General features: G+C 36.3%; 1 protein-coding gene across 3 annotated transcripts in view; it reads right to left on the bottom strand.

Annotated features, from left to right (window-relative positions):
* NRXN3 (neurexin 3) overlaps nt 1-15,553 on the bottom strand; it is a 1,478,719-nt gene that overhangs the window by 934,197 nt on the left and 528,969 nt on the right. For all 3 annotated transcript variants that reach the window (XM_055304514.1, XM_055304513.1, XM_055304515.1), the window contains one exon: nt 14,779-14,805. In XM_055304514.1, the coding sequence (XP_055160489.1) occupies nt 14,779-14,805 (27 nt within the window). The remainder of the gene's footprint in view (nt 1-14,778; nt 14,806-15,553) is intronic.

Here is a 15,553-nt window from a genome sequence, read left to right on the forward strand (position 1 = left end):
TGTTTCTATTGTTACAAATGATCAATGAGCAATTCAAGCCAGGAGAAACAAAGCCATAGGATGATGCTGGTTTTTTGGTGCCTGTTTAAATGCTGGGATGGAAATCACATGGTTGGAAGCTAGGTTTCTGTTCAGATATTTTTCTTCTTCATCAAATGATGTTACAGCTATTACTAATAATAATGATGGCTTAGAGAAATCTCCTCAGGACTAAGAGCCATAAGCGATGCTGAACCCTAGGGAAGAGACTGAGGGTTGCTGGAGGGGAGGCAGGTGGAAGGATGGGGGTAACTGGGTGATGGGCATTAAGGAGGGCATGTAATGGAATGAGCACTGGGTGTTATATGCAACTGATGAATTCCTGAACTCTACCTCTGAAATTAATAATACACTATATGTTAATTAATTGAATTTAAATAAAAATAAAATTATTTTTTTAAAAAATGCTAATGAGTAGCTGAGCAGGTGTAACCAAACCTAAAAGTTCTGTCCTCCCCACTATGGAATGTTGCCACTCCTGCTGCTGCTGCTGCTGCTGCTGCTGCTGCTGTTGCGGTGTTTTGTTTTTCTTTTCTGAGTAACCTTCCTTATTCTCTTTAGGTTGTGTTTGGAGCTTACAGAGGCCTATAACAATAGTACAAGAAAGAGTATAGGTTTTTATCCAGGGTAGGTAAGATAAGACCAACATACACTGACATGTGCAAAGCAATACTCCACAAAGGTAACTTGTGTCTTAAATGTCTCTTTGAACCATTCCCATTTACATAAAAGAAGAATCAGATAGCTCTGAAATCACATTTTCTCATATTAAATGTTAGCTTTCTAAGATAGTAGTTTTTGTAAGGATTTCTAAAAACATATTTTCTCTTTAGGAGTTGGACAAATATCCTTATCATGGTAAGCTATGAACTACTGAGATTTCCCTCTTTGTAAATATGGCATAATTTCCCTCTAAGAAATTGATATTCATCCATTTACATTTCTCCTGTGGCCCAAAGTTTCAAGTCATTAAGTCTATCATTATTAATTAACTGATAAATATGCATTAATGCCAACTATATGTGTGCCAATGTTCTAGACAGTGAAGACCCAATGATAAATAGGACATTTTTCCAAACTGTGAAGAGTCCAGAGATCGGTTCAGGAGATAAACATGCAAGCAAATAAAGCAACATGAATGTGATACATTCTGAAAGATACGCATTCCAAATACTATGGGAACCTAGAGGTGGAGAAACTTGACAAGCCTGGGGTAAAAGGAAAGTCTTCTTATGAGTGGTGACCCCTGAGCTGTCATGAAGGATGGGCAGTAGTTGGCTAGGCAGATTCAGAGAGAAATGGCGTACAGTGCATAATACAAAGCATGAACTCAGCATAAGAAATGTAAGAGAGCTCAGGAAATTTGAGTAACCATAATCTGTTTGCTAAGATGAGAACACTTGAGTATAATGGAAAGAGATCATAAAAAAAAAAACAGGGAATACCAATATTACCAAAGGAAGGTACACAAAGCACTGGGCACCTGGAGGATGATTGAGCAATAATCAGTTATGGCATTATAGCACTATCCTCTTCTTAGCCATCTCTGTACCTGTATGATAATTCCTAATTCATCCCCTATGCATCCCTAAATGCCAAGCACCTTTCAGTCATAGAATTAAACAGTGCCTTAGAGACTATTATGAACAAGAATGGGACAGGAATATGCCTATAAATCTGACCTCAGGAAGCCTGACTCTGGAAAGGTCAAGGTTACAGAAAGATTAATATTAAAGAATATGGGTTTCCTGGTGACTAGAGGTGGCATCTTTCATGGGGCCCATCAACACCTGACCTAGGGTGGGAGACTGCATTCATTTGAGCATCAAATTTGCAGCATCTAAGCAGGAGAGGCACTATGGGACATAGTGAACAGCCCTATGGCTTTAGGACCAAAGAGCCTGAATCTGAAGCTGGGCAAAGCATTTTGCATAATTAAGGCTCATTTCTAAAATGAAGATAACACCTCCTTTATAAGACTGGAATGAAGATTAAACAAGATTATGCAAGCAAACTGCTCATCTCAGTGCCTGGCATGTAGAAAATACTCAATCTCTGCTATTATTTTTTTACTGTAACTAGTAACCATCTGGGAAGTTGATGCACTTTCTGTAACAAGAGCAAGGATTTTTAAAATTTAATTGCATATGTCCTCATTATGGACTTAGCATCCATTTCTGCTGTGGCAGAGCTAAAAGGTTCAGAGAAGATTTGGAGGGGAAAAGAATGGAGTGGTGTCTTCACTTAGCATTCAATTTTCATGTCTTTGAGATATTAGTCATTAGATCCTCCACTCTTCTGTTTTTTTACGAGCTGTGTAGGGGTGTGGATAAACTCAGCCACAGACAGGTACATTACATTGTATCAGGGTGATACAATATCTAGCTTTTCTATTTCTGACAATTGGTAAGCTTTTTGTTAAATTGGTTCCTTTATAAAAAGGGTTTTCTTGTAAATAACAATCAGTGAATCCAACAGTTAAATTAAACATCCCAACTATTGACAGTTATATGGTGTGAGTTTAATTTCAAACATCAATTTCTTCTCACAAGGCAATGGCCATCCTCCTCTGGCCATCCCTTAGCCCAATGGCTTCATCATATCTCTTCATCCTCCCCTGTGAGATCAGAAAAATACAGAATTTTTCCACCATAAGTAACATTACCCTTCCACTGCTCCATAAGGGATACTTGTATGCCCCCCCCCTTTTTTTTTCATCTTTGCCTATCCTGCACACATTTGTTGTTGCCATCTGCTGCTTTGCTCCTTTCATGCCTTCTGTCCCTGCTGCTCTCACCATCCCATTCCTGTGGGCATTCTCATTTCGGTCAGCAGGATTGATCCTTTCCCTCAGGTTCTGGGGAGGGCAGGAAGGAAAAAGTCTTCCTGACTAACCATCACAGGAAAACCACTCACAGGAAATAGAGGGGTCTTCTTCCCTCCTTCCTTTAGTGTTTCCAATTTTCTTCCTTATTACTACCTCTGGAACAGAGGAGTAGCCCTCTGTTTATGCTATAGATTTTAACCTACCCACACTTGTGGATGATACCAATTTTATTTCTGTCATCTCCTAGGTTCAAAACTAAATTTCATTCTGTTTATGTTGCTGTTCATCCCTCATTTAAGTTTAGGTCATAATGTCCTTTCTAATTGGTGACTTTACAGTGGTGCCTCCTTGCTATCTTTTTTCCTTTTACTGATTCTGAAAAAAACAAAAACAAAAACAAACTTCTGTGGTATCATTATAAGGTAGCTTGACATAGGTGACAAAGAGTTCTCATTTGATTAAGAATCAGAAAATTAGATTTATAAAAACTCAGTCCTGCTACTAATCACTCTGAGACCTTATACAATACGTTTGGATTCTATAAGCCTTGATTTCCTCATTAGTAATATGATGCTAATAAAAAAGGTGCTCCAGCAGGTCTCTTGGGAAGATCCTGAGCTCTTAACCATTCAAGAGTTTGCTTCCGGAGACACGATCTCTGATGCATTTTGTCTCTCTTCTGGAACACACAGGTCTTTTAACATTGTTCCACTGCAATGTAACTTCAGCTATTCAGGAAGATGGGCATTTAGATCATTATAACTGAACTCCACACCTCCTGCTTTTACCCCTAGATATATTCTCTTGCTTCCCACTCCTTAATGAGGCCCCTTCCAAGAGCCATTGTGAACACTGCTTCTGACAAAGTGCTAGCACAGCTTTGATGATAACTGTAATCCTTTTGTGTTCAGTTATTATATAATCAGATTTACTCTGAAACAATTTTATTTTTAGAAAGAAAAAAATACATATCCTTTAAGATTCATTTCCCTAACTTCCAAAAAACTCTAAGTTGAAAAGCTTTGTGATTTTAGTCACTTAGTCAACAGAACAGCCAGAAAACTACTCTGTTTCTTTTAAAAGCAACAACCCTGGTCTCTAAGTTTTCTTCCCAAAATTGATGCTAAAATTGAGAAAACCTGTGTTTGTTGAGATGCTCTGAATCAGCAGGGAGACTTACACTTTGTGGCTAATTATTCTGAAAACAATTCAAATTAAATATTCTCCTCCATAACATGTAAGCGAAGCCTGCTGTAATACATAACATATCTGCGCGCACGCGCGCGCGCACACACACACACACACACACACGTGCACACACATTTATGTATTCTTGGGCCCAATGGAAAGTATATTCATTGATGTATTTATCTTATCAACAAACAGGAATGGAGGATTTGATTGATAGTGTTAGCATATCCTATAGCTCACTGATAAAGTGGTCCTTCCTAATTTTCAAAATACGAATTGTGCCTAACACTAATACTTAATGAACTTGTCACCTTACAAATATTACTGTGGCAATTAGACAAATAAAATGAATCAGAGTACAAGAAGAAATCTTCAAAAAGTAGAAGGAAAAACAGAAATACCATTTTTACTCAAAAGTTCAGTGCCCGAAATATAGTTGTTAAAAGGAGAGCAGAAACACACCTTGCTTGGCTCCAAGTAGGTGGTCAGATGATAGAGGGTAAGCCAAAATAGAAAAAGAGAATCACGAAAAAGACTTAGTTAGGGATCCCTGGGTGGCGCAGCGGTTTAGTGCCTGACTTTAGCCCAGGGCGCGATCCTGGAGACCCGGGATCGAGTCCCACGTCCGGCTCCCGGTGCATGGAGCCTGCTTCTCCCTCTGCCTGTGTCTCTGCCTCTCTCTCTCTCTCTCTGTGTGTGTGACTATAATAAATAAATAAAAATTAAAAAAAAAGACTTAGCTAAGTAGATCAGTATTCAGGACCTCAACACAAGGAAAACATATATACAGTTGACCCTCGAACAAATTTGTTTGAATGCTGCAGGTCCACTTATATGCAGATTTTTAACAGGGCACTAGTGTAAATGTATTTTCTCTTCCTTATGATTTTCTTAATTTTCTTTACTCTAGTTTGAGTACAGTATATAATACATATAACATAAAATGTATTAATCTACTGTTTATGTTATCAGTAATCTTCTGATCAACTTTAGTCAATTTGAGTAGTGTTCTGGGGGAGTCAAAGGTTATATGTGGATTTTCCATGGCAAGGAGGTCAGTGCTCCTACCCCTCACATTGTTCAAGGGTCAGAAGTATTGTGAAAAAAAAAAAGAAATTATTATGTTGAATTGAATATTGAAATGAACCATCCCTGAACAAAATCTATGAAAAACTCATCTGGATTTTAGAGATGTAGATCTTCCTCAACTTCCAATAAGGTTAATGACCCAATAAATACATCATAAGTTGGAAATATCACAAATTGAAAGTGCATTTAATACATCTAACTTAACAAAATCACAGATTAGCCTAGCCTACCTTAAACATGCTCTGAAAATTTGCTTACAGTTGGGCAAAATCATCTAACACAAAGGCTATTTTATAATATGGTGTTGAATATCTCATATAGTTTATTGAATACTAAAATGAAAGTGAAACAGAACCCTCATTATCAAATGGCTGACTGGGAGCTACAGCTCGCTGCCACAGCCCAGCTTCATGGGCTTATCCCTATCCCAGGAAATGATCAAAATTCAAAATATGGTTTCTATTGAATGTACATAATCTTAACACCATTGTAAAGTCAAAAAAAATCAGAGGTTGAGCCATTATAAGTTGGGGGCCATCTGTACATGCACCTAAATTCAAATTTCTATAAGAGAAAGAGAGAAGGAGAAGGAGAAAGAGGAGGAGGAGAAGGAGGAGGAGGAGGAGGAGGAGGAGAAAAAGAAGAAGAAGAAGAAGAAGAAGAAGAAGAAGAAGAAGAAGAAGAAGAAGAAGAAGAAAGAAGAAGAAGAAGAAGAAGAAGAAGAGGAGGAGGAGGAGGAGGAGGAGGAGAGGAGAAGGAGGAGGAGGAAGATCATCTCAGTCTTCTAGATTCCCTTTGCACTTTCCTTATAAATCCATAGTATAAACCCCTAAAACTAACATCAACACCTGGAATCCAGTTAACTCTCAATAAGTGTTTTTGGAATAAGTGAATGAAGAACAAGGAAGAGTGACAACATATAATATTTGCTAATATGCATTCATCTTCTTTCATTAAATTTTCTGAATTTCAACCAAAACCTGGTCAAATGAGACTTCATGAAAATCTTCATTTTGTCTAAAATCTCTTACTTTACAGGGAAAGTAATATATCTTCTTTAAGATTTTAGAGATAAGAGAACAAAATCATTCTTGGTTAATTTTCTTCCTTTTAGAATGACAAAAGTCACAGTTACAATTGTCAGCTTGTAGCTCTTATGTTGATTACTAAGAGTATTTGTATGAATAATAAATTACTGTAGAGGGAGAGGCAAATTTCATTACCTCATTGATTTAATTATTTGTTGAGAATATACTATATCCATGAGAGCTTCAAGTCATGAAAATAAAACAGTGGTCAACATCAGCATAAAAATTTTAGGCTATGCTGACATAAGATACCACTGATTAAACACAATTAAGACCAGTGGCTTGAACTGTAATTAGAGAACACGTCTGGGAGTCTACATTAGATCACAATAGATCTTTGGCCTTGGTTCACAATAGATCATTCATTCCTAGGTTGGCAAGGTGTTTGCCTATTTTTAAGATGTTTAGAGAAAGTTTACTCCTTTATTTAGCAACCTTTCCTAGAAATCAGTAATTCTATGAACTTTGTTTATATCTATAGACTTTGTGAGGTCTTGTGTTTTCAACATAGTCTGTTTTACCCTCTGCAACTTCCTCTGCTTCTTCCTTTGATGAAACAAAATACACAGTCCTTTGGAAGCCACTTACTTATAATTTAATGTGTCACTCTGACTTCCCATCTACTCTTTAACTGGGCACTTGATCTCAATCCCTTTACCTCTTCTAAAATCCAGATGAATAGTTGCTGAAGTACCTCCTGAGTGGATTTTTCTACATCAGGAGCTCACTGTACAAGAAAAGCAAACCAAAAGGTGATATATTTGTATTCTAGAGCTCAGGGACCATTTTGAGATCAGAGAAAAAGTGGCCTTAGGCTTTAGCCACTGAAGATGTTTCTTCGGTTAGTGTTTCATTTAATCTGTTCTCAAAGGACATTCCCAGAAGTTGGTGGTGGGTGGTACTGTAGTTCTAACTGCTAAAAGGTCATTAGTTTTCTATTAATGGGCATCACATATAGATCTGATAAAGACTGAGCCACCAGACTTTGTATGGCATGTGCAAGATTTTAATCACCCAAAGCCCCAAGTATGAATCTTTAACATATTGGCTCATCATACTATGCTTCAATAAACTAGTTGAAACCAAAATACAAGAACTCCAAAAAGAAGATGACTCTTAAGCCAGAAATCTATACCCTTGCTGAAAAAACTCTTATTGCTCTGACTCGATTTTATTTTGGTTCCTCTTTAGAGTATATGAAATTGATATTAGAAGATATTAAAGCCAAAAATATTATGATATCATCTAGCCCGATCTGTGCATTTTACAGATATTTTAACTTTAGACCACTATTAAGTGCTTATTAAAATTATATCAAGATTCCAAAAGCAAACACAGAACTCATGAAGTTACAGTATTTTCATTAGTTTTGGGTTAACATCAAGTTTTTATTTATCAAAATACACCGAGAGGTAAAAAATCCCAATATGACCCCATCATGGTCTCATTCATAGTTTTATTAATAATATTACTGGTGAGGAATCCAATGCAACTCTGATGGCCTTGAAAAGCATTTACTATTACCCTGAGTAATTGATTGGAGAAAGTAGGATGCTTATTTTATAGGCACCTATTAAGTTACTTATAATTTTGGTATGGTTTTGGAAATATACAGCTATCCATTCTTGAACAAGTATAGTTCTCAAAAGGTCATCCTTTCTGTTGAAATACTATGACAGTATTCATCATCATCATCATCTTCATCATCATCATCATCATCACTACCACCACACATAAAACACATACTGTGTTCTAGGTTCTGTTCTCACTCAGATAGATACTGTCATCGTGCCCATTTTAAAATTGAGAAAACCTAGAAATAAAATAAATAAAATAAGTTGTTCACAGACCTATAGATAATTAGTGGTGAAGATGAGGATTAAACCCAAGCTATTTGGTATGAGTCCTCCTTGCTCTTGGTAATTGCACTAAAGTGCCTCTGTTGGGATTCTAGCATAGACAAGGGGGAAAACACACGAAATTACTATAACATATTGCCACCTTTCTGTAATACACATGTTTACTAGAAAACAAAAACAAGATTAACATGGGAAATGCTGCTATAGTAGATTTCTATTTAAGATTTCTAGAAGTCCACACCAAAGTTTTGAGTAAAAATGGTATCTATGTATACTTGAAGAAGTAAAAGGATAGAAGAAAAAGGGTGACAATGGCTCTCCCTGGAATATGTGATGGCAACATTTTGAAGAGTATTTTGACAACACAAATAAAAAGTTTGATAATATGGTATGGCAAGGGTAAAGAGAAACAAACATTCACATATTACTGGTAGGAATATAAATCTGTACAACTTCTTCGAATACAACTGGACAATATCAGTTTTTGTCATGTCATCTGCTGACCTAGTTAATTCCACTTTTAGGGGTTTATCAGATAGATATCCCTGTATATGCTTGCAAAGACTAATAAACAATAACATACATTTTCTTAGTGTTAGCAGTACTAAAAAGCTGAAAAAAATCTAAATGTGTATCAGTAGGGTATTGATTTAATCAATAATGATATCTCCATAATATGCAATATTATGTGACCATTAAAAAAATAAAGGAGACCTTAATATTCTTACATGAAATAGCCCCTGAAACACTTTAAGTGAAAAGGGGAAAAATTCAAAAGAATGTGCTAACAGTGTGTAAAGAAGGACAAGGAAGGAAAAGAGGGGTAGAATATGGTTATAACTGTGTGTTGTATACTCATGGATTATCTCTGAGAGAATATACAAAAGACTTAATTTTGGTTGTCTCTGAAAAAGAAAATTTGGATTCTAGAAAGGGATAAGAGTGAGAATTTTTACTTTTCCTTTGTTCCATGTACAATTTTTTAACTATTTAAAAATAAAACCATCCTTAATTAGTATGTATTAAGAAGAGTTTAATATTAAATGTTTAGGAAGCATCTTACTATCATACTCAAATCTGTCTATTATTGATACTATTAGTAAACTTTTGCTTGAAGTGTTTTATGTTATAAAAATATAAAACATTCCAAAGAGAAACAAAATTATATATTATTTTTTTAAAACAGATTTTGAGGAAGGTAGAGCATAATCATTTAGTATGGAAATAGAAACTCTCAGGTGTGATATTGACAGTTTGATACACAATACATTATTATATAGAAGATACTGCTTTGTGATTTTTCATCTCCAGTAAAACTCTAAGTTAATATGGTCAGGCAAATGACTGACAGCCATGGTTATCCAAATCTTGGAACAAATACCAAAGAGGATTCCAGAATTTCCTTCCCAGAATATTTTTAATAGTGAAGAAGTCAGTCTTCCTGGCTGACCTGAGGTATGTGTTTCTGAGTTAAAAGGATGAGCTAAACAATTCAGCTCTGGGATTTCTAGATAAACTAGGCCTAAAGATGAAATAACATAGTCTGGTACCACAGAGAAGGAAGAAAGAAAAAAGAGAAGCAAAAATCTCCAAAATCCTAGTGTAATAAGCTGCATTCATGAAGCTGTGCCTAAATTAAGCAAGAAACACCCACACACTGTTGACTTGGCCAAAACACTGGAAATCGAGTCTCCTTAAAAACAGACTAAGGCATAGAACCTAACCCAAAGGCAAAAACCAAGTGCTAAGCAAGCAGGTGGAAGAGAAGGAATATTTAGTAAATACTAGTAGCCTTCAGAGGTATGACTTGGAGGTATCATATCCTTATGATGTTATTTTAATACAGCTCTTATATAATTGTATGCTTCTATGAGGATTCAAAGATAACAGTCTATGGAAATTGACAAGATTACCAAAGCTGTTCTCTAACACAAGTGAGTACAGGGTGACATTTGAGTGTTTGTATATTTTTGTATGGCACTCTATTTCTTTTCTCCTTTATATCTAACAAGAAAAAAAAATGAATCTTGTTACAGATACATTAAGACTTCAAGTTCAAAGGAATTGGTGGGGGAGAAGGGGTCCTTCATCTGTCTAAATAATCGGGCATGTGCACAAATTCACAATTTCTGTATGATAAATACACTTCTTTTTAGAAAGATTGAGAAAAAAATGACCATACACAGAGGAATTGGCCTTTCAGAGAAGGGAAAGGCTGAAAAACAAAAGCATGATATTGACATTTATTTTTATGTGTTTGTTATATTCATACATGTCATATTCATAAGTCATGAATATGACTATATGACTATACTATATTCATTCAAGCTATGCTGCACACAGTTTGAAAGGAAGAGAATAAAGGAGGGGCTAGGAAATTGTAGGGCAAAGTCATAATCAGACAAGATGAAAAACAACAAACCTTTTTCTATACTTTGATTTGAGCAAACATCCATGAGACCAATAAGAAGTCCATACCTGTTTTCAGAACCACATACCTCTTAGGGTACTGCCAGCCTCATGGAACTGGAACCATGGGAACAGGTGATTTCCTCCAAAAATTCCCCAGAAAGTAGCCCTGTTTTCTTTAGAAGTGCTCCAGGCCACCCTGTAGTTCAATCACCATGATGACTGCCAACTCTGTTGATCTTTTGCAATTTAAAAGTAAGTTCTAAGCTGGAAATTCCTGATTATATACATATTTTTAATATTCCTGTCAAATGAACCAAATCCAGCAATGTCAATTTCAACCAAAGGCCTCGATTTGTACACTCTGTAATATATGGCTGGTGATAGAAGTCAGAGAAGAATTTATATATGGTAGTCTTGGAGAATTTGGACAACAGGTGTAGCAAGATTTAGACTGAATAATGATAAGTACATTATTGATATTATGGGGAAAGACAAAGAATTGGAAAAGAGAAAGACAAAGAGGAAGGAAAGCAGTGAAGCTGATTTTAAAAAGAAAAAAAAATGTTTCCTCCTCTTGGAAACCCTCAGCATGGAGCTAGGCCAAAGTCATTGATGAAAGGACCAGCCAACAGAGTCCAAAAGAAGAAACTTGTATCTCAAGATCACTGTCCTCTGTCATGGCCAGTTGCTTTCTCCTCACATTGGAAGATCATCCTTCTTTTTCATGCTCTTCTCCCATTCCAAAGAGTGTGACACAAACTGTTGGAAACAGCCATTTCCCCAAACATTTTGCAGCAGATGAAGAGGAAAAACATAGATGATGTCATTTTGTATTTTACCTGACTTTATGGGCATTCTAAAAAAGGATTCCTGGAAAAGTTCATGAACTTAAATTCAAACGTGGTTAAAGCTCAATTAGGTATGTCCCTCCAAAGGAAAAAAGCATCTCTGTTCTAAAATGTGAGCAGTAACACCTTCCAACTTCTATTGAAATGGCATCTGGAGACAAGGCTGAGATGTAAGTGGAAAAGCCCTCCCTCCTAAACTCAGGGTACAAATCAATCCATCAAAAAAACTGGGTAAGAGTAAGGATCTACACACCTATTACAGAAACAACTTGAGATGTTATAAAAGACTAATCTGAACATTGACATCTAGTCCACAACGAAAGAGGTTGAGAAATTCTGATTACCTGTACCTGTTTCAGTTGCATAACGTTCTTGAACTTTCCCACCCAATTGCCAGTAATGCCAGGGATGGAAAAGACAAGATACATAATAAAAATGATATGTCTTTGAATTCTTAGTCTTCCTTAAAACTGAAGATTCATAAACTAAATAAGATTCACACTTATTTGCATTCTTCTGCATAATATATCACTTTGGTCTCAATTCAAGTTTTTACTCCAAATCAACAATTAAAATTGACTTCAAGAAAATGTGTCACTTTCACTTTGTGACCCTACATTCCCCTGGGTGCACATCTATTTACCACAGCACTAAAGACCTTAGATTAAAGGACTCAGGGTTTGTTTTGTTTTCTTTTTTGTCTTTTCAACCACTGTTTAATTAGTGGGCACTATGTATTCCTTCTCTGATGTTCTTGCCAAAATTAACTTCCTTAGTATGTTAAAGGTTTATCTTAAGATTTCAAAACTGATTTCCAAAATCCAATCTTGGCTCTTTACCTAAATATTGAACAAAAACGAGTTATACTCTTTCTGTACTGTGATCAAAGTAGGGAATGCATCTTTGCTGACATATTTCCTCTCAATGAGGAAATGGCCCTGGTGGTTCTGAATAGAAAATCTTTGATCAGGTTTAGAAAACCTGCTGGCATCTATATCCTGGAGAAGAGGCACTGTCCTCCTAGAAGAAAGAATTCTGGAACTTGTCTAATGATGACTTTTCATGGCTGATCAGATGAAATATGTGAAATTAATTGTGAGATAAAGTGTGGCTTGAGCACAAAAAGTAAGTCCTGATATCCCAATCAAATAATTCCTTCAGTTCTCTATTCTGCAAATAAATATCCAAGCCAGAAGATGCTAGATTCAACTTTGAATGAGATTTTTCCACCTTCATGCTTTTCATAGGTATACTGCACTATTTTTAAGAAACCAAACACAAATGACTACATATTATATGATTCCATTTATATGAAAAGTCCAGAAAAGGAAGAGTTTATAGGAATACAAGCAAAAAGGTAGTTGTCTAGGGCTAAGGGTGAGAGCGAGGATTAACTGCAAATGGACCTGAGGAAAATTTGGAGGCTGGGGGTGATGGAAATGCTTTAAAATGTGATTGTGGTGGTGTTTGGACAACTCTATAAATTTAATAAAAATTACTGAATTGTAGGCTTACAGTGGATGAATTTTGTGGTATGGAAATTATATCTCAGTTAAGCTGCTTGGGGGATCCCTGGGTGGCTCAGCAGTTTAACGCCTGCCTTTGGCCCAGGGCATAATCCTGAAGTCTTGGGATTGAGTCCCACATTAGGCTCCCTGGAGCCTGCTTTTCTCTCTCTCTCTCTCTCTCTCTCTCTCTCTCTCTCTCTCATAAATAAAATCTTAAAAAAAAAAAGCTGCTTGAAGAAAGAGAAGACACCAGTCTTTAGAAAAAAGAGATGTTTCAATTAGGCTTCTAATGATCTAACTATCATGAGAGATTTCTGGCTAATTAGAAATGTTTAAACACAGCAAAATAGGACATTGCTTAAATTAACTAAAAATGACACCAAGACAAGCATAAAGCACTCTGCTTTAGGCAGTGGTTGTTTATACTGATTTTTTACATTTCTTTTCTTTTGTTAATTTACATTAAACATTTGCCCCCCAAAAAAGTGGACTCGGGCTTTATTAGTTTGTCATCATCTCCCAAGAAAGAAGGTTAAGCTAGTAGCACCTGTAAAATATGATGGAATAAACAAGTAAATGAAATATAAAAGTAGGATTATTTCCTTTTCTGAATTTGTTCCTACCAAAAGGCCTTAATGAGGAAAGAAGTAAAAAATGAGAAGATAATACTGAAAATCATGTGTGTTCGATGCTCAGTCAATCGAATTCTATCTTCCTGGATCCACAGGGGGAACATATTGCCCAGCTTCCTTTGCGTTTTGGATGGAGTCATGTCTGACAAAATCTGGGGAGAAGTGATGCACTGTGCCATCATCACTTCCAGGCAAGGGAACAAAAACACACTGCATTATATCCAAGCTCTTTTTCTCTTCTCTATGGATATGGATAGAAGTGAAGAACTCCAAGGTGGTGGACCCAGATCATGAAAGAGTCCTAGATGCCTGAATTACCTCCTTGAAGAAAGCTGGCATTGGCACTGAATTTTGCCTGAAGGAGAAATAAACCTGTTTTCTGTCAAGCTGTTGAACTGTTGCGATTGTTTGTTAGAGCTAATTACCCTAATTACCCTAGTTATTTAATTATCTTAACTGATGTAAGATGCTATAAGACTCAAAGTATATTTCTTCCTTTCTTCCTTTTATCAATGGGACCTATTCTTTCCCTCCTGCCCATTCTTCCTCTCTCCCCCTGTTTTCTGACCTCATGACTCCAGTTAATACTTATTTCTGAGGCAGAGGAAGAAACACATGAGTACTATTCAGCCTGCACTTCATTAACACCCCTCTTCAAGAGCCAGAATATTTGAATGGAATAAAGTAAAAATAATAGGCTTCAATTTTTCATTCAGCAGAGCCAGAATGTGTCTCAAGTCTTTGGTTAAAATGTTGCATGATCACCAAGAACAATGCCTTGCTCACCCTCTGAGAAAAAAAAAAAAAAAAAAAAAACCTACAGTGATAAATGCTGGGAAAGAAATGTCAGAGTTGGCAGCCACCTTCTGGGTCATGAACTTTGCTTTTATTTTCTGAAGCTTTTGGTAGTGGAGAAGTGCATTCTGGTTGCTCTAATGCTTTTTGTCCACCCCTGAGGATTATTTCCCCAAAACAACAAATTACCATTTCAATTCATTTCAAGTTGTTTCCTTATCCAGGTGCCCTTTCCTCCTTTTCTGCATAAAGAGCAAATGGAAGGAAAGAAGAGAGGACCCACCCCAGTTCAGAAACCACACCCTGGGCCACACTCAGCCCGTTACCCTCACCCCAGCCCTTCATCTTGTCAACCCCGATTCCCCCCAACTCCATAATCAGAACAAAAAATAATTCAAACAAAAAACAGCTCATAAAACAGTAAACAAAATAAAGTCAGTTTTTCTTTTTTTTTTTTTAAGAACAAAATGAAACTTGAGGGAAAACTTACTGGAGTTACAGTTTATCCTGATACAGTCTAGATGGGGAAAAATAAATGAAAGATGAAATTGCATCCTTCAAGGTAACAGCTGCAGACATCCAAAAACAATCAGTCCACCCTTCCGGGGACAGACACACGCAAGAAATGTGGCCATTTTATATATATACAGTATGTACAAGTTTAAGGGTGGGTGTATATGTACAGTATATTATTTAGTAAAGTTGGATACATATATATATACACACACACACACATATATATATACACATATGTATAGAGATATATACTGGTATACATATATATCCACAATAGACACCGAGTATGCTGCTCCTTTTTTTTTTCCAAAAACCTACTCATTTATATAAAGTATTTCAATCCTGAACTTTGAAATGTTAATTTTGTTCAACTTGGAAAATTATGCAAAAATTTCACCACCAGATGCAGGTTATATTCTATTTCCCCCTATAATGATTTTCTTAAAATTTGTCTTTAAAAGTAGCATCAACACAATTTTGCATTAGTATTCCAATGATATATTACCAATCTGACACATTGTTTATTTTTTTAAAGAAGTCTGTCCATGAAGTTTCTCAGTGTAGTATTTAACCCTTTCTCTTTTTCTAAAAACAAACTCCCTCCACCCTCTTTACTTGGGCCCCAGATGCTACAGAAATTTGTGTAGGCAGACTTGCCATTATCCCTAGAGATAAGGAAAGGGTTAATACCACCTGGTCATTTCCTGTCATAAAATGGCCACTTGCAAACAGCTAACCGCACAAACACC

This window comes from Nyctereutes procyonoides, unplaced genomic scaffold (assembly GCF_905146905.1).
Source record: "Nyctereutes procyonoides isolate TBG_1078 unplaced genomic scaffold, NYPRO_anot_genome, whole genome shotgun sequence".
NCBI classification, from domain to species: Eukaryota; Metazoa; Chordata; class Mammalia; order Carnivora; family Canidae; genus Nyctereutes; species Nyctereutes procyonoides.